This window comes from Podarcis cretensis (genome assembly GCF_951804945.1).
Source record: "Podarcis cretensis genome assembly, chromosome: 8".
Classification (NCBI taxonomy): Eukaryota; Metazoa; Chordata; class Lepidosauria; order Squamata; family Lacertidae; genus Podarcis; species Podarcis cretensis.
In genome coordinates, this window is record NC_137177.1 from 89,840,497 (window position 1) to 89,865,324 (window position 24,828).

At 44.8% G+C, this 24,828-nt stretch overlaps 1 protein-coding gene across 3 annotated transcripts in view; it reads right to left on the minus strand.

Moving 5' to 3' along the window:
- The window catches only part of SLC4A5 (solute carrier family 4 member 5), an 84,821-nt gene that overhangs the window by 54,414 nt on the left and 5,579 nt on the right, over positions 1 to 24,828 (minus strand). Inside the window, exons 3-4 of one of the 3 annotated variants that reach the window (XM_079987441.1) lie at positions 24,632 to 24,826; positions 3,619 to 3,748 (exon numbers count right to left, since the gene is read on the minus strand). In XM_079987441.1, the coding sequence (XP_079843567.1) occupies positions 3,619 to 3,748; positions 24,632 to 24,826 (325 nt within the window). Of the gene's footprint in view, positions 1 to 3,618; positions 3,749 to 20,517; positions 20,673 to 20,761; positions 20,797 to 24,631; positions 24,827 to 24,828 lie in introns of those variants that run through there. The other 2 variants (XM_079987443.1, XM_079987442.1) reach the window with 2 other exon arrangements.

A 24,828-nucleotide genomic window follows, 5' to 3' on the forward strand; every position in this document is an offset into this window, starting at 1 on the left:
ATGCTAAAATGCTGACAAAGAGAGGCAAGCAGAAAGCCTCGTGGACTGTGGCAGTGGTACAGAAATTCAAACGGTTTCAGCCATTGGCATTTTGTTTGTAGAATAGGAAATGCACAGCGCTCTCACCCTGGAAACAGTAATGTATGAGTGTTTGATGGGTCAATCTCCACATGTTCAGTGGACAGTATCCTGCCCTGTCATAATAGATACATGATAGGGGACATGTGATTTTTAAGAACGCAATAATGTAAGAAGAGTCTCACTGCAGTAACAAGCCAAGGACTCATCCTGTTCTCACAGTGGCCAGTCATATTCCTCCAGGAAGTCTGTGAGTGGAACTTGAATGCAAAGAGGGTTTGGGGGCTAGCACAACCTTCTGGGACTCACGGAAATGTATTCACTGAAAGGACCTGCAATCTAGCACGGCTGTGACAGGACGGCCCTACCTTCTGGAGATCACCTCAAGCAGCGTTACGCTGGGAGGTCGCAGTAACAGGCCCTTAGCTTCTCTCCCACAATATTCTCCTCTGTTAGAGCAGAGATATGTTTCTCTCTCTCAATAATATAAGGAGAGCGTGCTGGATCAAGCCAAGAGCCCACCTGGTCCAGCACTCTGTTCTCAAAGCGGCCACCCAAGTGTCTATCTATATAGGAAAGCCCACAAGAAGCACAACAATGTTCTATTGCCTTTTGCCTAACTCAGCGAATTTTCTTGGACGGGCTCTGCTTAGAAACCAGGGATTAAGACGTTTCTGTTATGTAGGGCTCACTCAAGCTGTGCTTATCCAGAGCATGGCTGTTGCCTTTTCTGGGGGCTTTTCAGTATTGCCCAGCAGAGTCTCTACATTGTTAACCCGTGTGCTAGGAAGAAAACTCCATGCTTTTGAAAATCTCCTCTTCCTGCTTGATAACCATACTAGACATTCTTCTTAAACAATCATTATCACAGCTACCTAGAATGCGGATGGTCACCCATCCTAGAATGTGGACGGTCAGAGACCACCCCTCTTAGAATCATAGAATCATAGAACTGTAGAGTTGGAAGGGACCCTGAGGATCATCTAGTCCAACCCCCTGCGATGCAGGAATACGCAGCTGCCCCATACAGGGATCGAACCTGCAACCTTGGCGTCTTCAGCACTGTGCTCTAACCAAGTGAGCTAAGCAGGCTGCAGTCTTCTTGGTTCTCTGGAGCAGCCTTTTCCCCTTCCAATATTTTGAGTTATTGGCTGCATTCATAGGCAGTTTGTTCTGTTTTCCTGACATTTCCCTAGTTTTAATTTCTGCATTATATTTGTGCTTTCACACAACAGGAAAATGGCTTTTGGCAGCTCTGATATACAGGAGCTATTCTGAATACAAAACCCAAGTATGAAGGTTCTGCCTGCCCCGTCCCTCCTGGCACAGAGGGAGCACATTAGACAAGGTCATTATGTGGTGCAAGCTTAGAGCCACTGCGGGGCATGTGGGGCAGAGGGAGACAGAGTTAATCAAAATCTATCTTATTAACTGCCTGACCTCACGGCATTGATCCCATTTAAACATGGCATAAACACCCACAAATCCCTTTGTTCTTCACCATTGAGAGGCTCAGCTAGGCTCAAACCTGCTATTCGAGTCCCAGACTCTTCCCCTCCCTGCTGCTCAAACTCAGGATGTGAAATTTAGTAAATAATAATAATAATAATGAAAAAACGACTGGTTATAAAGCCTCAGCTGGAAAGGAAATTCCATGTGGATTTCGTTTGTGTGAAAAACGTTAGTAAGCTGGTAATTCAATAAAGTAAGGACATCTTGCATTCTCTCTAATACTTTGATAAAAGTTATGGGGCTTTTAAAAGGTTTACTTTATTGGTTTGCAATAAAAGAGCAAAGTTAACTCTTTAACTGCTGGCTGCAAATAGGCCTCACAGCAAGGTGGCTTTTTCTTGTGACTTATTCACATAGTTCAGATTTATGCTACCAGTTCAGCATGGGGCTGGCCTAAGGGAAGTGACTTGCACACTGCCAAGATAATGTTTAATTCAGACTCAACAGCCTATTTCCTTGAAGGCAAACCCCACTGTGGCTTACTTCTTAGTAAATGTGCTTAGGATCTCACTCTGAGAGCTCTAAGTTTGCGGGAGATGGCCAGAGGAGATTGGGTGCCAACTGGGGAAACTGGAGGAAACAGTGTGTGTATGGCAGGGGAAAGTCACTGCAGTTGGCTGCAGCCTCCATGCAGGAAGGAAATGGTAAAGGAAACTCTTAAATGGGGTTGGCCAATCTGCAGCCCTCAAAATCAGCTCCAAGCCTGAGCCCAGTGGCAGCAGAATGGATTTAAGAACATAAGAAGAGCCTTCTAGATCAGGCCAATGGCCCATCGAGTTCAGTAGCATGATCTTACAGGGGATGACCAGACGCCTTTGGGAAACCAGCAAGCAGGACCGCCCCCCTTCCTCTGGTCTCCAGCAGTTGGTCTTCAGAAGCATTGCTGCCTCCAACTGTGAAGGCAGAGCAGGACCACCCTGGCTGGTAGCCTTCAATAGCCCTCCCCTCCATGAAGGATCCATGCTGGTCCAACAAAATCTGACCATGGTTTCCTGTTATGTGTGAACCAGCTTTTGGTGTGTTAATTTCTGTTCTGGTTGCAAAACAGAAAGCAATGAGCACATATGAAACGGGCTAGGACTGAAGGCTTTCAATAGCTTTCTCCACACACCCACACTTTGGATCACTGGACAAGGTAATAATCCTTTTATCCCTGATAAATAATATTTTGCAGCTTTTAGTTTGCCCAGAAGTGGGTCGGCCAATTGGTGCCAAAGAAGGATAGAACTTTCTTTATGTATGCTACAACAGCAGCAAGAATACTTTTTGCAAAGTACTGGAAGACACAAGATCTACCCACCCGGGAAGAATGGCAGATGAAGGTGATGGACTACATGGAACTGGAGGAAATGACTGGCAGAATCCGAGACCAGGGAGAAGAGTCGGTGGAGGAAGATTGGAGGAAATTTAAAGACTATTTACAGAAACATTGTAAAATTAATGATGTTAGAATGATGTTGGAATGAATTTATGTGATTTTAGCAGAAATGTTACAAAGGTTTAGGAAAAAACAGACTGTTAATTGGTGAAAGGAGGGAAAGTAAAGCTACATTAATATTAAGATAAATTACAGGACAAAAATTGGAAAAGATGGGAAAGATTTGCTGAAATAGCTAACGGAACTAGAATACAAAAAAGGGAGGTGTGAGGAGGTCAAGGAAACAAGCAAATGAAAGATAAGTTATGGGAAGATTCGATTTGTTTTTTAATTGTTTCTATTTTTCTGTTTTTTTATTGTGATGTGTTGCCTTGTTTTTGTTTAATTTGGTGTTTTTTCTTCTTTTCTTTTTGTAACCTTTAAAACTTCAATAAATATTACTTAAAAAAAAAAAAAGTTTGCCCAGAAGTGACAGCGTGGCAAAGAAGACTGCGAATCAAGGCATCTCGCAAACCAGGTTCTACTCTCTTAAAAATTATGGCCTGCCTCCAGCAACGGCCTTCTTCCTTCAAGAGCGCATACCTCAGGAGGAAAATGTGTGAGTCACCCAAGAGAAGCAGCTGCTTACAACCCTCCAGCTTTTTCCATACCTGGCTGATTCCTTCCACTCCATTTCTTCTCCATCATGCTGGAGCGTGTCCATCTCAGTGAACAGGGTGGGGTTGGGGGGATCGTCATCTTCACCCAGGATATATCGGAGGCGTTCAGCAGCTGGAGACACTGAGCCAAGATTGGAAAAGATAATCAGTGACAGGCAGGTGCTATTCACATGTTCCAAATTTTCAGTTCAATTGCTCTAGAAAACTATCTAGAAGAGATGGTGATGATATTTTATTTATACCCTGCCCATCTGGCTGGGTTGCTCCAGTCACTCTGGACAGCTTCCAACACACATAAAAATAATAAAAATAAAATAAAACATTAATAGTAGCAATCTGATCCAATATAAAAAGTCACAATAACTTTAAAATAAACAACTTATATGAAATAAAGCAATATTCAGTATTATTATTATTATTATTATTATTATTATTATTATTATTTCAACTTATACACTGCCCTATACCCGGAGGTCTCAGGGCAGTTCCAACAAGACTACAACATATAATGTTGTATATGAAAACAAATTTTAAACAATTAAAAACACTAGCAGGATTGACATAAACATGAACAGTAAGAAATAACTTAAAGGGAGCAAAAATGTTACATTTGTAAATAGGTTTGAATTGGTTATGCAATAAGATTACAATATAAAATGAGGAACCACACAGAGGGGCGGAGGGAAGTAAAAGAAAAAGCAGGTTGAATTTGTTTATATTTATAGTTTGTTGTTAAAATATTGTAAAATGAAAAAATAAAATATTATAAAAAAGCAATATTCAATAATCCATTAGAATCCAATAGAAAACAGTAAAATTAAACATAAGCAAATAATAAACGGTTTACACTTATCAATTACAATAAATAATTACTAATCAATAAAAATATCAGCAAATCACAATGCATAAAATACCACAAAACATATAAAACCATTTAAAATGATCAAAATGAGAAACAAGGGCACAAAACTTATAATTTATTTATTTTCAACTATCCCTGAGCCACTCTCTTTCCAGCTGCTTCTGCTATTCTCAAAGTCATGGTCTGGGAAAGGCTCCTAGGGCTGAAGGGTGGGACAAGGCAGGGGCCTGATGACCAGCAGAAAGTCTGTCTCCCTTCAGTTCTTCACTTAAAGATCAAGTAAAAGAGTAGGGTTTGTTGCAAGGAATGTAGCTATGGTGAAATGCTAATATACTCTTCGGAGGTCCCACCTTGAACCTTGTCAGTGGGGCTGAGCTAACCCAAACCTAATCTGCTTTTGGTGGTAGTGAGAGCCTTTCCTACCTTGGTGCCTCCAGCTGTTTTTGACTACAACTCCCATCAGTATATTTAAGGCACGATTGACTGCAATACCTTTCCTCCAATTACAGTACAGTCATACCTTGGGTTACAGACGCTTTGGGTTGTGCACCGTGCCGAACCTGAAAGTACTGGAATGGGTTACTTCTGGGTTTCGGCGCTTGCGCAGAAGTGCTGAATCGCAACCTGTGCGTGCGCAGATGCGGCGCTGCAGGTTGCGGATGCTGTGGGTTGCAAACGTACCTCCCCCACAGATCACGTTCGCAACCCGAGCGTCCACTGTAATCTTTGGAAATTGTGGTGTAGGTTTAACTGTTATACTGTCCTTCCAACAATAGGTGGCACTGTATCCAGCTGAGACCATGAGCCATGCTGTTGTTCTGGACCAGAGCTTTCCAAACTGTGTGCCACGATACATTAGTGTGTCAGCTGCGGTGTGTAGGTGTGCCACATGAATGCTCTCCATGCCCCACCCAGGGCTGGAAAGGGAGTGGGCAGCCTGCTGGTTTACTAGTAAAACTGAATTAGTGTGTCACAAAATGATGCGTAAAAGGTGTGTCACCAACATGAAAAGTTTGGAAAGTTCTGTTCTAGACTGTTCTTTCTGCAATAAGGCTGTTCCTTAGCTACATGACCAACAAAGTGCATCACATAATCCCATACATCCTGGAAGACGAAATGAAACAATGGGTGCACATGAAGATAGATAAAACCAGAAACACCCACCCTCTACAGCGAATCCATTCCTCCAAAACAAACTAAGGAAATTCCCACAACACTAAACAGATCCACCCAATGCCTTCTTAAAGCATGGGAGGAAAAAGCAAGAAAACTGGTCCCATTCCCATCGCCACTAATTCCCCTGGCCCAACACCCGCTATTCCACCAAGAATCCCAAAGCACCCAAATAAAAACCTGGCAAACTAAAGGCTATATCGCCTACCGACTTTTACAAAATTTACAACCCCATATCAACATGGGAAATATAAGATAAACTAGGGGACACTTGAATACTCTGGCTGACCCTAGCACCAACTACAAGCCTTCCTAAACAACCAGCTACAAAAACAGCATCCACCAGGCCACTGACGAGCTTTGAGAAACTCCTCCTAACAACAGAGGGACAGAATAAAGGGGTGGCCTCTACAATATATAAAATCCAAGACTCTACAAACCCTCTTACCACAATTAAAAACCAAGGAAGCATGACATAGGATATGAATTAAACCCTACCCAATGGTCTAGACTATAGACCACCATTTAAATCCATCTCAGCCAATAATAGTAGTAGTAGTAGTAATAATAATAATAATAATAATAATTTATTACTTATATTACTTAGGGAGAGAACTCACCCTAAAACTTATACATAGATGGTACATAGCAACATGGAAGCTGGCACTCATACACCCAGGAATCTCATCTAAATGTCGGAGAGACTGCACTTCCATAGACACACACGTCCACATGTGGTGGCAATGCCCCAAAGTTCAATCTTTCTGGATATCAGGGCTGCAGGTAATAGAAGTACAGTGGTGCCCCGCAAGACGAATGCCTCGCAAGACGGAAAACCCACTAGACGAAAGGGTTTCCCGTTTTGGAGGCGCTTCGCAAAACGAATTTCCCTATGGGCTTGCTTCGCAAGACGAAAATGTCTTGCGAGTTCCTGCAGGGTTTTTTCCCTCCCCCCCCCTTTTCCTAAGCCCTAAGCCGCTTATCAGCTGATCCGCTAAAAGCCGCTAAACCGCTAATAGTGCTAATCCACTAAGCTGTCAATGGGCTTGCTTCGCAAGACGAAAAAACCGCTATACGAAGAGCCTCACGGAACGGATTAATTTCATATTGCGAGGCACCACTGTACAGCACACACACACACACACACACACGACAAGGAATTCATAAGTTACTTGCAGCAGCTAGAAATATCATAACTAGACACTGGAAGGAGCTATGAGGAGTGAACATAGACCACTGGTACCAAAATGTATGGAAAACAGCCCTACTAGAGAAGTTAACCAACAAACTCAAAATACCATGAGGATAAGCAAAGGAGGACACCTTCATCTCAGTATGGCTTCCCTTTATCACATACACCGCACAAAAAGACAGCACAACCTCTCCTCCCCAACAGCATATGAATCAGTATGGCTAACTTCATCCAACAACCCCCCCCCCCTGCACACACAAACAAGCCACACTGCAATCAACAGAGCACAACCAAACAAATCTGGGACTTCCAACCTCTTGCAGTATCAATAAAAAGAAATAAAGACAGTCATACCTCAGGTTGCGAATGTGATCCATGCGGGAGGCATGTTTGCAACCTGCAGCGCCGTGTTTGTGTCTGCGCGTGACGTGATTCAGCACTTCTGTGCATGCGCGTGACGTCATTTTGCACTTCTGCACATGTGCGAGCACCAAAACCCGGAAGTAACCCGTTCCAGTACTTCTGGGTTCGGTGCGGTCCGCAACCCAAAGACGCGCAACCCACAGCGTTCTCAACCCAAGGTATGACTGGACATAAACAAAGGACTACCCATGTGATGCTGACACAAACCCCTACACTAGCAACAGACAATAGAACAATACTCTCTCTTTCCTCCTCCCTTTTCCCTCATGCAAGATGTATATGACAAAATAGATAAATGTAAATCACTAAATGCAATCAAACTCTGAAAAAGCATACAAACTGAAAGTGGAGACAACAAATGTATCTTTCCGTGTTTATCTATTTTTATTTTAACAAAACAAAACAAAACTTTAATAAAAACTTAAAAAAAGAAGCTGTTCCTTGGCTAAGCAACCAATTTGGCCTGGCATCGTCTCTGAAATAACCCGACAGAGCCTTGTGTGACTGCTGAAAGGCAGGTTCCCAGCACCTTTACTAAATAAACAACAGTCCCCAGATTTCCTTGAGAGTTTGGTGGATTAAACCACTTGTAAACTGCCCTGAGATCTTTTTATGAAGGGCGGTATATAAATTTTAACAACAACAACTTGCTTTAAGATTTTACTGTTGATGGGCCCTCAGTTTTTCCTCTCCTCGGCACCCCCATCTCCCTCCGCTTTCTCTCTCTCCTTTCCTTCTTCAATTTCCTTCTAACAACTGACAAAGGAAAATGGGTACCTGAGAAGTTTTTAATACTTGGGCTGTTCAAGCTCATTCAAAACACATTCCTTTCCCTCCAAGAATTTATCGGCATGATAGTTTAGCCCACATAGAGTTACAGTTCCCCCAAACCCTTAACAAACCATCGGGCTCAGAACTCTCTGAGGGAAAGAATGTGCTTTAAAGGTATATTGCAGGTGTGGAGAAACTTTGGCCCTCTGGATGTTGCTAAATTACAATTTCAAACTAGAATCACAGAATTGCAGAGTGGGAAGGGACGCCAAGAGTCACCTAGTCCAACCCCCAGCCTCCATTCCAGCTGGTCAATATCCTTCTTAAACTGTGGCACCTAGAACTGGACACAGTATTCCAGGTGGGCTCTGATGAAGGCAGAAGAGAGCAGGACTATTATTTCCATTGATCTGTTGATGCAACCTAGAATTGCATTAGCCTTTTTTGCTGCTGTCTCATGTTGTAGACTCACATTAAGTCATAGCATATCCCGCAACATTTTGGAAGAACAAATGAGGGTACACACCCACCACCAACCCGCTGCCCCCGTTGCTCACCCCCTCATCACACACCCCCTCCCTCCCGGCTCATAGCTTTTTCCACAGCCTCCACCTCCTCCTTCTTCATAGCCTGAGCCTGCGCCAGCCAGTGCAGCCTCGGGAGAAGCTGCACCGAGCAATACAGCCTTGCGAGAAGCCATGTCAACCAGCCCATTTTTTGGTCCTGCGCTCTGGTGTGAGCCAACTGACTCGCAGCACAGGGCAGGATGGGAAAATGCTTGCCTTTTGGTCCTGCATTCTGGCGCAGTCAGAGCATGGGAGGCAAAACGGAACATGCAGGATTGGGATCAGAAGTCGGACCGGCTTCTATGAATCCAAATGTCCCACTTTAAATGAGATAGTTGGGACGCAGGTGGCGCTGTGGGTTAAAGCCTCAGCGCCTAGGACTTGCCGATCGAAAGGTCGGCGGTTCGAATCCCTGCGGCGGGGTGCGCTCCCGCTGCTCGGTCCCAGCGCCTGCCAACCTAGCAGTTCGAAAGCACCTCCGGGTGCAAGTAGATAAATAGGGACCGCTTACCAGCGGGAAGGTAAACGGCGTTTCCGTGTGCGGCTCTGGCTCGCCAGAGCAGTGATGTCACGCTGGCCACGTGACCCGGAAGTGTCTCCGGACAGCGCTGGCCCCTGGCCTCTTAAGTGAGATGGGCGCACAACCCCAGAGTCTGTCAAGACTGGCCCTTACGGGCAGGGGTACCTTTACCTTTACCTAAATGAGATAGTTGGGTGGTATGTCTTAGTTCAGCAACTTCTGGAGGGACAATGGTTCCCCACATCATGTATAGTCCAAGCAGCAAACAGAGCCAACCGGCAGAGAGGAACTGAGAGAGATTTAAGAGCCTCGGATGTGAGATCTCCAGGCTAATACTATATTGAGACTGATGGACACTTGCTGGGGACTGAAACCGGGAAAGGGGTGAGTGGAGTTTGGGAATCCAAAGGGTATACAATTATAATTTGTTCTGTTTTTATATTGTTTTGCTATTGGTATGAAAATTGGGAAAGTCGTGGAAGGGAAATTTGGTCGACATTAGGAAAAATGTTTAAGAATGAGTACTGATGTATAAGTATTGATGTTTAAGTTTGGATAAGTTAAAACTGGTTTTTAAAATGATCTAAACTAAATGAAGATAAGGCTTGCAAAAATAAATTAAGGAAATGGAAGAAAGAGAAAAAGTAAAATAATAACATGTTAAAATAAATTATTAAGTAAAGTTGAGAAATAAGTAATAAGGATTTGCTGAGCTAATAATTTAAATTGGAATACAAGAAGGGGAGGTGTGAGGAGGTCTGAGAAACAAGTTAAAGGAGAATAAGCAATTGAAATTCTATGTGTTTTTAATTGTTTTTAAGCTTTGTATTTTTGTACTTTTGTCATTTTTTGGGGTCTATTTTTGTTTTTGTTTTGTTATTGAAAATCCTCATAAATATTCATTTTAAAAAAATAAAGGCCTTCCAGCCCAGCCCCTCTCCTCCGTGCTCTGGTGCAAGGCAGACTATCAACCCCCACAGATCACCCTACTGCAATCCAGGCCCGAGGCTGCCACAAGCAGGGAGCAAACTTGAAGTCCCTTGGGCAGATTCCCTGCAGAGAGCCAAGTAAATCATACGGCAAAAAGAACCCCGGAACCAGAGGCGCCAGCTTGTGAGGGCGACATTGTGCGCAGGACATCAGGAGGTGCCATGGCAGAACCAAATGCAGCGGCAGCGTGACTTCAATGGCCGGTGGCTCCTCCTGCTGCCGCATTTTGGCCAAAAGGGCTGGGCCCCTGCCCTGAACTGCACACAGTGGGTTACAAACGCTTCAGGTTACAGACTCCGCTAAACCAGAAGTAGTACCTCAGGTTAAGAACTTTACCTCAGGACGAGAACAGAAATCGTGCGCCAGTATCACTGTCCTAACTAATGTGGAGATTGGCCGGATGCAGGCAGAAACCACCTGACAAAGCACTTGTACTTAAGTGAATCTCCCCACTCATTAGTGGCAGAAAAAGTGACTTCGGAATCTTCAAATATCAAACGGCTGTCAAATGGAAGATGGAGGCAGTTTGTTTTCTGCTGCTCTGGAGGGCAGGATTCACATAACAAGAAAAGAGATTCCGACTAAACATTAGGAAGAACTTTCTGACAGTAAGAACTGTTTGACAGCAGAATGGACTCTCTCAGAAGGTTGTGGACTCTCCTTCATTAAAAAAAAACCAGGTTGGATGACCATCTGCCGTGGATTCTTTAGTTTTGTCCTGGATCTTAGACAAGTCAACCAAAGAACTGCAACCCTAGACTAGATAATTATTCTATGAAGCCAGAAAACCCTTTGGCACAACAAGATCTTTGCGCATTTTTCAGTGGCCCAGACCCGTCAGATTCACAATTTCAGAATGTGGCAAATAGCCGCCAGTTGTCCCAGCACCTCAGATGAAAAGACCCTTTGAATAATAATAATAAGCTGTTTGAGGTAACAACTCATTAAAAAACAATATGCCCATTCAGGACCCATCAGTATGAAGATAATTAGCAATTCATGCCTAACTCCTTTCACAAAGAGGGCTTGAAATATGGAACGACTGGCAAAATAGAAAATAATGGCGAAAGGGAGTACTGTTGGCTTGCAGAGATTGTTTTTATTTGGAGCTTGATGAGATTGGGACCTGATAGTCCAAGCAAACTGTGAAGCTGAGTTGGCCCTTGGGGTTCTGTGCTGCCCTCCTAAACGTTGGGATGGGAGAGGGGTTTGTTTGGTCTGTGCTTAAAACTGAATTGACCCCGGGTTGTCTCCAAGTAAGCTCTACTCAGAGTAGACCCAACTGAAATTAATGAACCTTAGTCATGTCCATTAACTTCAGTGGGTCTACTCTGAGTAGGGCTATGCATTGGCTACAAGCATTTATTAACACTTATTGGATTAATAAAATGATTGGAAAGTAATAACCTTTCAGATTTCACACTTCTCCAAATATTTCAATATGATTCTTAATTTAGAAACTGTACCAAAATGCATAAAAATTATATATTTAAGGGTAAAGTAAAATTCCACACATTATGATAAAATACATATGTAAACACATAATTATGATGAAAAGTGTTTTAAAGTACATATCTAAGTATGAATATTTTGTACAGATATTCTAAAATTGAAGACTAATGCAAAAATGGGACAGAAAAGACATATATTTACATTATATTTCCCATTAATTGATATGTTTCAATGTTTAGTTTGTTTTACAATGACTTTAAAATGTTATAAAGTTCACATATTCTAACTGATCTGTTTGTTGCACTGTCATGTTGTGTTTCAAAATGATTTAGTATCCGTTTGTTCTTGTAATGAAGTATTGTATTGGTTGCATTTTTTGTTGTTGTGAGTTGCTTCGAGGATACCTATATGGAAAAGCAGCACACAAATTTAAATAATGAATAAATTTAAATGACAAACGCATGCAAAACAGGTAGACCTGTGAGGGTTGAAGTGCAGTTCCCAGGACTCTTCCCTGTGAAGGAACTGGAAGGGTGAAGGAAGTGCCTGGCTGCTCAACTGCTCACTCAGCGCTGCTTGCTGAGAACAAGCTTGGCAGATTTCCTTCTAAATCTCCACGCTCACATGGTTTTTAGATCTTTGGCGGCATGCAAGGCAGTAGGCAGGGCAGCCTTATCCCAGTAGCTAGTGTGTGTTCATAGACTGCATGTGTGTATGGGCATAAAAACAAATTCAGAAAATAAAGGAACTGCGAATATTGATGTTCGAAGACAGGTTTGAGTTCTGACATCACCAGCATTTCAAGTGGGAGGCTAATGCACCTATTACTCACAAGTTTCTTCAGCAAACCATGAGTTGTCCCACAGACAAGCAAAGATGATGTGGATTATTTCTCCAAAGCTCATTCCCCCACACCCCAAGCTGCTCTTGTGACTGGGCAGTAGTTGTTACAAACCCCAGGGTCGGGGGGGGGGGGCGGCTTTTTCAGGAGTGGATGTGTTACTGCCTTTTTTAAGGGAAGCAGATGCTGTTCCATTGCAGTGGGTGCCGATCACCACACCCTGGACCCACCTGGTCAGCCTGCTCAGACTGGGTTTCACCAGACAGGATGGACAAGGATCAAGTGAGAAAGCTGGTTACATCATTGCAGGTGTCTTCTTGGCACCATCAGGCTATATATACTGAAACAGACCCCATAAAATATGGGAAGGCACAGTACTGGAACCTTGACTGAATTTGCAAGATTTGCACAGCACTATGGAGCCGAGCAGTGGGACGCAGGTGGCGCTGTGGGTTAAAGCCTCAGCGCCTAGGACTTGCCGATCGAAAGGTCGGCGGTTCGAATCCCTGCGGCGGGGTGCGCTCCCGCTGCTCGGTCCCAGCGCCTGCCAACCTAGCAGTTCGAAAGCACCTCCGGGTGCAAGTAGATAAATAGGGACCGCTTACCAGCGGGAAGGTAAACGGCGTTTCCGTGTGCGGCTCTGGCTCGCCAGAGCAGCGATGTCACGCTGGCCACGTGACCCGGAAGTGTCTCCGGACAGCGCTGGCCCCTGGCCTCTTAAGTGAGATGGGCGCACAACCCCAGAGTCTGTCAAGACTGGCCCGTACGGGCAGGGGTACCTTTACCTTTACCTATGGAGCCGAGCAACTTTTTAATCCACTGAGTGCCATGCAAACTGGTGCTGAGTGCTCCAGAAGGTCACCCATCACTTCTGCCTTTGGACCACCTGGGACAACTCTACTGGATTGCTCATCAAGGATGCAACACAGGTGGACTCTCAGGAGAGAGTGGGTCAATAGTTCTCCTCCCCTCCCGTCCCCTCCCCTCCCCACAGCGAAACAGAGTCTCAACAGGATCACTGGCTTCACTTTCTGGAACCGCCCCCCCCCGAGTATTCAGAGATGTAGCATGAGTCTCCAGGGGCAGACCAACTGACTCAGTTCCCCATCCCGGCAAGGTGGGTCTGCTGCACACAGTCCAAACTTCACCAAGAAGTGGCCTGATCATGCCTGAATGCCGTGGTGCCATGTGGTGGATCTTAGGTGAGCACTATCTGCTTAAAATAAAGTTAGCTTTAACGTGTTAGAAGTTAATCTGATTATAAAAATGTCTGTGCTCAAAATCCTCCAGCTTGTTCTTTCACACTGGGTACAAACAGTGAGCATTTTTGTGTTTCAATGTGTATATATGTATATATATGTGTGTGTGTGGTCATAAGATGAAATCCTAATGCGGCAAATGTGTGCTAAGTGCCACTTGCTTTCCCTCCTGGAGAATGTTCCTATTTTCTGCCAAAAGAATCACAATGGCCCCAAAAGAATAGGATGTTCGCTATTACTATAGATTAGCCTGATTTACTTGCTAAGAACCTTGAAGCCAAACTACTGGAATGAAGGTGATATCGTCAAGTGCTTAGTGGACTTCAAAGCCTTGGCAAATTTATTTCTGGTTTAGGGTTTCCATCACAAAAGCACCCAAGGTGGGACAAAGGGTCTTTGGGGTTAAGATGTTGGTGTTAACAAAACAACCCAAAGCTCAGTGTTAGGAGAAGAGTTGCTTGTGGCACCCGCCTGGCATGCAAAGGTCGCAGGTTCAATCAGCAGTGTCTCTCAGTAGAGCTGGGAGAGGTCCTTAGAAGCCGTGTTGATAAAGCCAAGCTAGGTGAATCCAAGGTTTGCCTTATAAGGCAGCTTCCTTCCTATGGAGCAAGAATTCTGGGTCTGAGATTGCTCAGTTCACAGCTTGCCAATGATCTGGAAATGTGACTACAAATGTTATCACTGTAAGAACATGAAAAGGTCCCACATAGTTTTTAAAGTTGGAGAGCCTGTCTGCTTCACATGGGCAATGGTGCCCACGGCAGTCTCAAGTGGCTGCCCCAGATTATGCAAGCAATTTTGCAATAATGCAGAGTCTGGTGGGGCAAAACTCTGGGAGTGCAAGCAGTTGAGGAATTATACCTTGGCATCTCCAGCGATATGGCAAGGGGTCCTGAATGGAAACCTCTTGCGATGTGCACTTTCCCAATAGTACCTGATATTGCCTGTGGAACTCACTCCCACAGGAGGCAGTGATGGCCACCAACTTGGATGGCTATAGAAGAAGATTAGCCAAATTCATGGAGAAGAAGGGTATTGATAGCTACTAGCCATAACAGTTATGCTGTGCCTCCACAGTTGGAGGCATCAATTGCTGGAAACCACAGGAAGGGAGAATGCATTTGAGCACAGATCCTGTTTACTGGCTCCCATAAGAGGCATCTGGTTGGCCACATCTGGTTAGTCCTAGAACAGGATGCTGGACGAGATGGGCCATGGGCCTGATCCAGGAGGCTCTTCTTATGCTCTTACGAGCTATGAGCAGGGTTGCCAATCCGGGGGGGGGGGGGGGGGGGAGAGACTATAGTCATTAATCATAAATGTTTTGATAAATTAAACCTGTATAATATAAGTGTGAATATGAATCAAACCATAGTTTGGGAGAAAAACACTGGCATCCGATTCTGTATGCCAGTATTACACTGCAAGAAAAGGGAATGTCTGCAACTTTTTTTAGCTTTTGTGAGTTCTTGTAGTAGAACTGATGACTTAAAAAAAAGAAGTGCTGGAAATATATTTAAGGAAAAAGCAATTGATTCATCAAACTGATTATCATAGAATCATAGAGCCGGAAGCAACTTCAAAGTTCATCTAGTTCAGGGGTTTACAAACTCGGGGGCCTAATTTTTTTTGCCACCACCGATTTTGATGAAGGTGGCAAACAGGGGTGGGGGGATCATTTGAAGAAGACACATGTTGCTGTGGGTAACAAATCATCTCCTAGTCACTCATCAGATTGAACATTTGATGAGTGGAAAGAGGGGGTGATACAGCCCCGTGCTCATTCAATCTGCATGGATCATCAGAGGAGGGGGTGCCTGGGTGTGTGGTAGTGTTTGGGGGAGAGTGTGGGGTGACCACACCCACTTGTTACCTCTGTACAGTCGACTAGTTTGCACACACACTTGCAAGTGCTTCTTTATTCAGGAAACAAAGAGGCATTATTAGAGTTCTAGCCAGGCAAAAACACTCAAGAAGGATGTGAAGCAGGGCAGGTGAGGGGCGTGGCCTGAGGAGGTGGGATAAGGTTGTGGAGGGCGAATGATTTGGGGATAGTCCAATGAGCTGGACAGAGAGGCTTGGAAGGCTGCATTTGGCCCCTGGACCCCCCGGCCTATAGCAGCATCACAGGGCTTGCCCACACTTCCACTTGTACTGCTGCTTTCCCACTTCATCCTCGAATCGGAGCAAATGTCCATTGTGTTTTCCACAGACTGATGTTTGCTCCAAGTCAGCAGTAAAGAGCAGATTTTCCCGGGGAAAGGAGTGGAGCAAACAGAAAACCATTCGAATCCATGGCTAGAAAGCATGAGACAAGTGGAAAACTTCTCTAGGCACGGGAAAGCAGAAATGTGGATGAGCCCACAGTGAATAAAAACAGTGAAAAAATTACCTTCTGTTCCACAGGCATGCTGGCAAGAGGTTTTGGTGAAGGACTTAAAGTTCCCAATAGCAGAAAATGTGTGGAACGCTATATGGAGTGAAGCTCCTTTAAGAAACATATATTCCCAAGCTAGAGAAGTTGTGCTGAAATTAACCTACCAATGGCACTTTAACCAACTAAGGGCTCACCCACAATTCCGTTTGTCTCATGTCTAGAAAGCACGGGGCTGAGTCGTTTTCCCTTGATGCTGCCCCTTTCGCAGGGAAAACCTGCTCTTTCTCTCTAAATCAGAGCAAACACCAGTCCTGCCCAAACTCGAATGGCTGTTTGCTCTGACTGAGCGCTAAAGAGCAGTTTCCCCTGGGAGAAAGGAGTGGGACTACCAGGGCACCGTCATAGAGGAGCCCCATCCCACATGAGAAGGATCTCTCCTGCAGAATGTGAGGCCCAAGCCAGCATATATAGGTGGAGGGGCTCCTTCAAGAATCTGGCTCCTAAACTGTTCAGGGCTTTCAATGGGGAAAAAAAAAACCATTGAATTGACTTCAGTATTGAATTGGCAGCCAGAACAGTTCATACCAGATACGGATTATATGATCTGTCTATAGTATACTGTTCCCCTCAAATCTCTTGCAGCTGCATTCTGCACATTTTTATAAAGTGTATCCCTTTTTAGAGTATGTGATGATAATCACTTATGGAGAATTGCAATTCTGATTCTTTGCTTCCAAGACTTCCTCCAAACCTTCCTGTGCAGAATTTTACTCATCAGATTCCCTTCCAAAGGGGCCACATGACTGGCTCATGGAGAACAGCCATGCAAATGTTCACATTCATTTGGAGGCACATTCATTTTTGATTAAGGTGTTCTGATTTAAAGTGATGCTTTCTTGAGGTGAGAGAAAGAGAAAGAGAAAGGAAGCGAGAGAAAAGGCTGGATATAAAAGTGACCAGTCAATCAATCTGAATGTTTCTGGTACAGCACAAGCAAATAATAAAAAAAAAGTTTTTCCTTTTTAATGGTTCATTACGATATCCCAGGAGACCAGAAGATCTTTCCTGGGAACAAGAGATTCTTGGATTTGCATTTATTCATTTCCTTATTCATTATTTATTCACTTTCCTTATTCATTTATTTAAAATTTAGAAATCATGTTTCCATGGTGCCAAAGGGTGCACAATAAGCAGCCATTATTAAATCCTAAAACAACGAGGCTGTGGGGGATGGGTGGGGATTAAGATCCTAAGGACCACTCTGCTCCCCCATCTGGCTTTCCACAGTGGCCCCTGGGTGCCACAGAGCAGGTGCGCATGAGGGCAGCAGCTCTTTCCTCCTAATGTCCTCCAGCAACTGGCATTCAAAGGGTTACTGTTTCTGACACTGGAGGAAGCACAGAGTCACCAGGACTCTACAATTCTATGTGTCTGCTTTAAAAAAAGTAAAAAAGTAAGGGTCCCCCCCTCCCACTTTGCATCCGCTCCAGAAGCTTAACCAGTTAACTGGCATATTAGCTGCTTGTTCATTTCAACTGTGTGCTACTGCATTAGAAGAACAAAACCCAAAATAATAATTAAAAAACATCACAGCAAAACTACGGGTCACTGAAACAAACAGAAAACAAAGGAGGACATTTAAATAGAAAATAAGGGGTTTTTTTCTTTCCTTTCCCATTTCCCCAGCTTAAGGCCTAAGCCGATCTGTCTATGGGCAACACGTAACCTCGGCTGCATTCAGCTTTTGCTGGGATCCACGAGGCATTCTATCCGACTGGAGGAAACTTCATCATTCAATATTGTGTGAATGGATGATCTTAGGGTCGTTTTACAGGTCTTTCCTCTCTCTAAACCTGCTTGTGTTGGGTTTCTGATTGGGGTCACTGGTGCTGACAAAGAGCCATTTGCGAAAGCGGAGAGAGCGGCTGTGGAGGGCAGGAAACAGAACAGCCAGGGCAAATTCTTAGTGCTCATTCACCTACGAGACCTTTCTTTCTTTGCAGTCAAACCAACAAAGGCACTGAAGCCTAGCTGTGTTTGCCAAGTATAAAACACACCTGGAAGGTGGCCGGGGGGGGGGGAGCTTTAAACTCTATCACTGAAGGAACCAGAAGGTCTGCAAAACGCAATCCATTTTTGATTGCTCCTGTTGGGCGATGGGGGTATCTTCCATCTTAAAAGGAGGATTCCGAAAGAAGCAGGTTAAATCTTTCGGAGCTCTGATTCAATAGAACAACTATGGATTGGAGGGTTTAAAAAAAACTTAAAACACTGATTATGTTTATATCTAAAGACATTATATTTCAAAAGTGCCTCAGATGCTCACGTATTTAAGGCAGTGGGGGCTAGTATTTTGGGGCCTAAGGGCCACATTCTTTTCTGGGGGCCACAATCTCTCATGTGCACTCTCACATGTACATGGGACATGTACACACAGAGGCAGATACCTACACACAGACCCCCTCTCACTCCTCTGCTGGAGGTCCCCCCCTTTCTGCTCATCAGGTGCTCAATCTGAGGAATGAGGAGGGGGTGATTTGCCCACCTCAGCACTGTGGTGTCTTTAAATATTTCTCCTCATATTGCCATTGCCAGAAAAATTGGTGGGGGCTCTGTGGGCCAGTGAAATGGGCCCAGAGGGCTAGGAGCTAGTAGTCACCCCTGCTTTACAGCTACAGTGGTACCTCGGGTTACATACGATTCAGGTTACATACGCTTCAGGTTACAGACTCCGCTAAGCCAGAAATATTACCAGGATCTTGGGTTAAGAACTTTGCTTCAGGATGAGAACAGAAATCATGCAGCGGCGGTGCAGCGGCAGTGCGGCGGCAGCAGGAGGCCCCATTAGCTAAAGTGGTGCTTCAGGTTAAGAACAGTTTTAGGTTAAGAACGGACCTCCAGAACGAATCAATTTCTTAACCCGAGGTACCACTGTACTCTCTTGCAGAGAGAGATGATTAAGAAGATATATTTGTTGGAGTGGCACATGGGTACTCACGCCCCGAGACTGCCTGTCACTGGTATGAGCAGCAAGCAGTACCTTAGTCTCAGATACAGACCCCACAGTGATTTGGATGCATATTTTGGGGACGATGGAAGTTATAGGAAGGTTGTATATTTGCTTCTGCAAATGGAGATCTTGTAACTGCTATGTTTATTTAGACTTTATGTTGGGGAAGGCTGGTTGAAACAGAGAGCATACAGAAAGCAGTCTGGTCTACTGGGATACTCTGAGGGCCTTTGATACTTCAACACAAAAGATGCAAGGGGAATTTGGGAAAGAGATGCTTTGGTCCTGGAATTCAGTAACACTGTATTTCATGGTGCAAATGTACAAGGCTCACACTACAAAAAAAAAAAAACCCCAGTTGTCCTTCATTTGATGTTATCAGAACTGCTTCTTAGGTACTTTGAAGTTCCAGCACACATGCATGGCTTACATGTCTCATACCTCCAGTATCAGATCACAGTTTATTTATTTTTTACTTGCTTTTCCTTACCCTGTATCTCAGCTCATGCATTTATATAGCCACTACCTTTTCTGCCAGCTTCATGCATCTGATAAAACAGGCTTCTGCCTACTAAATCTCAGACCCAAATGTATTAGCTACCCCTCAGGACTAGCTAATTATATCACATAAATCTTTGCATAGGAAGAAATAGATATGTATGGCAGATGAAGGCTGCACAGCAAATTGTATCATAGAATCAAAAATTTTCAGCACTAGCTAATCCACAGAGAGGATGTAGACACAAAATATCTCAATCTCCCTCTTCATTAACAGCTGATGACATGTTCTAGCAGCATACCTGCTTTCCATCACTCATAAACACAGACATCTGGTTTCCTTTGCTTCAAATCAAACTAGACACAGAATTTTTGCACTTCTTTTTTTAAAAAAAGATTCCTAGACTCTTTTGAAGAAGAACATATGGGGGCTATCAGATAGAGAGGAAGAAAAGACAGCAGCAAATCCAAATGCACACCTGAAATTACAGTATGAATAGAAATGCTGATTTAAAACACCAGTCCTTTTACCTCTGACCTTTATGCACAACACTTGCTTAGGCATCCATGTAGCTTTACATGGAGGAGTTGTCTATCACATTCTTTTCGGTGCCTCTCATCTGAGTGGACAGTGCACCATTTCAGCCACCACAGTTTCCAAAATGCTCCTTTGTCTTACATTTAGACACCTGTCTAAGGGGAAAGAATTTGGTTGCGCCACAGCCCCTGGGGGTTGCCATCCGCAGTCCAAATTTGTTCCTTTGGGAGTGTCAGATACAGTACCCAACCTCCCCTTGGGCTGTAAAGAGATGAAAAGGCAAATCAAGACTCCTAAGCAGGAGATCGTAACAAAACCTTCAACAAGACCGCAAGGCAGACTACAAAAAACTCTCAGGTGAAAGCCAAAGGGCTTTCCAGACCCCAAGATACTGAAAATATGTGAAATGATTTCCTACCTGGAAATGTTTGGAATCTGTCCCCCATTTTTTTCCTGGCTGAAGAAATATTCACAGCACTACACACACACACACACCCCACCCCCAAAAAAACCCCAACCAAAATGCAGCAGCAGCAGCAAAAAACAAGACCCTCAGACTTATTTTATCCACCCTGTGTAGTTAAACTCCACAGCTTACTGAGCAGATTATAGGGCATACGAAGCCCTTTCCTTTGCCCTCAGCTCTCATGACGTGAACTTACCAAATAAACGCGATGCCTCAGAAGAGGTGGGCCTGTTGGTGATGGGGGGGGGGTAGTGAGAGGAGTGAGGTAGACAGAGAAGATGGAAAACAACAGGACCTTTTAAAAGTATATGTAATCCCTTCACAGCCAGAAATGTTAAACATGACAACGCCTGCTGCAAACTATTCTGAGGAAGCCAACTTGGATAAAATATTGTGGGGGCCCAGGCAAACCCAGCCCTGCATAATTGATCTTATGACGCAGTGCACACGCACCATTTGAATGGGAATGCCCATCAACTTTGTGCGGGGCCGGTCCCCTCAAATATTTTATTGTGGGGGCCAAAGCCCCCATGGCCCCTAGGAGTTGGCTGCTATGCTTGAGACAGACGGATGCCAACAAGAACTTTCTCCAACAGTGCAGGAAAACACAGCCATCAATATCCCTCTCCTGCATGAATTTGTCTAATCCTCTATTACAGCCATCTCTGTTGGTGGCCATCCCTCTGAGCCCAGAAGGAGCCATTTCCACAGTTTAACTATGTGTTGTGCCAAGAAACACTTCCTTTTATCAGTCCTGAATCTTCCGGCATTCATTTTCACTGGATACCCACAAATTCTAATATAATTGCAGAGGAAGAAAAATACCTCTCTGTCCACTTTCCACATGGAATCCATATCCTAATGCCCTTCTATTGTGTCCCTTTATTCTCTCCTCCCTCAATCAAACACCCCAAATACTGTAATGTTGCTCCTTCCTCTTGATCATTTTGACTGGACTTTTCTGAACCTATTCCAGCTCCACCATGTTCTTTTGAGGTGAGGCAACCAGAAATGTACACAGTATTCCAAGTGTGATCACACCATAGATTATGATATCAACAATTTCAATCCAATTCTAGCCACTATGGAGGGAGCTGTACCCGAAATTACAGGAATTTAAGATTTGGATCTCAATCCTTAGTAGAAACAAATTTTGTTAATTCGTTAATTCTGACAAACAAAATACCGGTAGGTAAAGCATCAGTCTCAGGGAATCAGAAGCTGCTGGATGAGGCCAATTGTCCATCTAGTCCAGCACTCTGTTCTCACAGTGGCCAACCAGAAAACCCACAGGAAAACCCACAAACAGGATCTAAGGTCAAGAGCCCTCTTCCCTCCTGTGGGTTCCAGTAACTGGTATACAGAAGCATCGCCACCTCCAATTGTGGATATTGGATTTACAACAGTAAAAAGCAGTTGTCTAACACAAGAGGACAACAAGAGCAGATGACTGGTTTAACCTTTGCCCCTTAATGAATATCCATCATTACTTCACTCCTATGAAAACATCATGCAGTGTTCTATTGGGGATTTCACAGTGTGAGATAGGGGGCAAATATTGGCCTTTGCCCCAAACACTGAGTGGCTGAGCTAGCCATGGAGAAGGGCCTCACCAGAGAGTTGAGATGGGTAGTGCCGTGTGTCTCTGTGTGCAGAACAAAGAGGCACACTGGTCTGCCCCTCCCAGGATCCTTGCAACTTCTTGGCCTCTGGCCGCCCCTGCCCACCCTAATGACGGACATTGTGCTAATGATTTTGTAAAACCCAAGCAAAGTTCCTTACTGAGTGCACCATGGAAAGCAGACAACTATTTTGGTATGCAAAATGCTAAGCTTTCCTAAGGAGCTTACAGACTAGGCGAGTGAACAATTCCATGTTGGCCTCCAAAGCAAAGTCTGCAGACTCTGCCATTCGCAATGGAGGATATTAAAATGGTAAACCGTGTGTGTGTTCTCTTCACTTCTGGGTTTCCTACAGCAAACAGATACTTTATCCCAAACATCTCTCTCTCCGTTTTAATTTTAAGCTTTCAAGCAACAATGGAGTTCTGGCTCCCAGGGCCATAGTGAGAGGGTGGCCAGGTGGGCCCCTGCCAGGGGCACAGGTGAGAGGGGGGCACAAAATTGGCTAAAAATATGTCCATATAAAAATATGTCCCAATTAGGGATGCGGGTGGCACTGTGGGTAAAACCTCAGTGCCTAGGACTTGCTGATCGTATGGTCAGCGGTTCGAATCCCAGCGGCGGGGTGAGCTCCCGTCTTTCGGTCCCAGTTCCTGCCCACCTAGCAGTTCGAAAGCACCCTTAAGTGCAAGTAGATAAATAGGTACCGCTTTATAGTGGGAAGGTAAACGGCGTTTCCGTGTGCTGCGCTGGTGCTGGCTCGCCAGAGCAGCTTCGTCACGCTGGCCACGTGACCCGGAAGTGTCTGTGGACAGCGCTGGCCCCCGGCCTCTTAAGTGAAATGGGCGCACAACCCTAGAGTCGGACACGACTGGCCTGTACGGGGAGGGGTACCTTTACCTTTATGTCCATAAATAAAAATATTGATTATTGCCTCATAAGAAAAAGTTTTAAATAGAGGGTGAATTGAATGGGGGGGTTTGGAGGAGAGGTGGAAAGAAGAGCTAACTTGTCAGTGGCCAGGGGGCGCAATCTGGACAGTTCTGCTAGGGGCGCAAGATCACCTAGCTATGGTTCTGCTGGCTCCTTAGTCAAAGAGAGCATGCAGCCTTCCTTTTTTTGGTAGCATAATGTGATCTGTCTTGCAAACGTTAATCTGCAAAAAACAAACCAACCCCACCCTCAAGTGCAGGTAGGGAGTGGGACTGGATGATCTTGGCAAGAGAGATCTGATTGCATATGCAGAGCCACCAACTTATTTCTTGTAGAGATGTGTTTTCAACTTCTTCCTGATTCTGCAGCCTCTACCTCACTCCCCAAATAATGCATGATGAGCTGTGTGGAAATCAGGTGTTGTTCCTTTTTCCTTTTTCATGCAGACTGCAAGGAATTGTGATCACTTGCCCTCCCTCTCCACTGTCAAAATTTAGCTTGTGGGCTCCCAGAGGCAGCGACTTGTCTTTCACTTAGGCAGGGTTTGTGGGATGTAAACACAGGAGCAGTCAATGACAACATTCCTAGAGTTAGAACATGGGGAGGGATGTCTGTCTAGCAAGCAGGTAAACTTCCTGGGGACGGACTTCCTCCGCATGTGACCAGAGGTGGGTGTGGCCTCACCTGTGCAGGTAAATGATAAAAGCACAGGGCAGGCAGCCATATCTCTCTCTCTCATCTTCATCTTCTGAAGGAGCAACACGCCCTCTTGGCTCTCAGCCAAGAGAGGACAGTACTATCTTCCTATAAGATAGATTCTAAGTGTATGTAACCTTTTTTAAGCTGTCTGCCTTCTGGGATCATATTGTGAACAGAACGTGAGTAAACTCTTTTATACTTTTATGAAGACTGTGGCGTGTCTTGTATTTTAAGAGGGAACAAAGGGGAAATTACCAGAGTAATTATTATAGAGGTTCTAGTGAACCTGTGCAGACGTTACCGTTGCGAACTAAAAGGGGAATGTCATAAACTCTGCTGATATTTTGGGAACTTGTTAGCGCAAGTTGGATAAGGATATAATTAGTCAATATATCCTCTCCTGCACCCCAGAACATTCCCACAGGGTTGGCAGCAAGGGTTGGCATGGTTGGGCATTTGCTGGGGACCCAATGACAAGAGCCCCCGGGACCTGCTGCAGGACGGGCGCACCTCCTCCGAAACCTGGAGCCAATACTGTGTTTACAGCAGTGGCGTAGCGTGGGGGGCGCAGGGGGGGCCGGCCGCACTGGGCGCAACATCTGGGGGTTAGGGTTAGGGGGCGCAAATCCACGGGTTAGGGGGCGCAAATCCACGGGTTAGGGGGCGCAAATTACTTGCCTTGCCCCGGGTGCTGACAACCCACGCTACGCCACTGGTTTACAGTACCATGTATACTGATAGCAGTGATGCAGAGATAATCATGATGATCCTAAGGAATTCTGAGCTTTATGTCTCCCCCTTTTCCCACTCACTAGTCCTGCTGGCATTGTCGTTTCCATTCTCATAGCTGATCCTGCCCCCGTCGTCTGTGTCTGAGCGGTCCTGGCGCTCATAATGCCTCTCACTGTCGCCGTTCTTGTCCCGACTGGACGACGATCTCCTCCTGCGCCTCTTTCTCCTGTAGCCCCGTGGCACTGGCACCCCAATGTAGATGGAATGGTAATCTGCT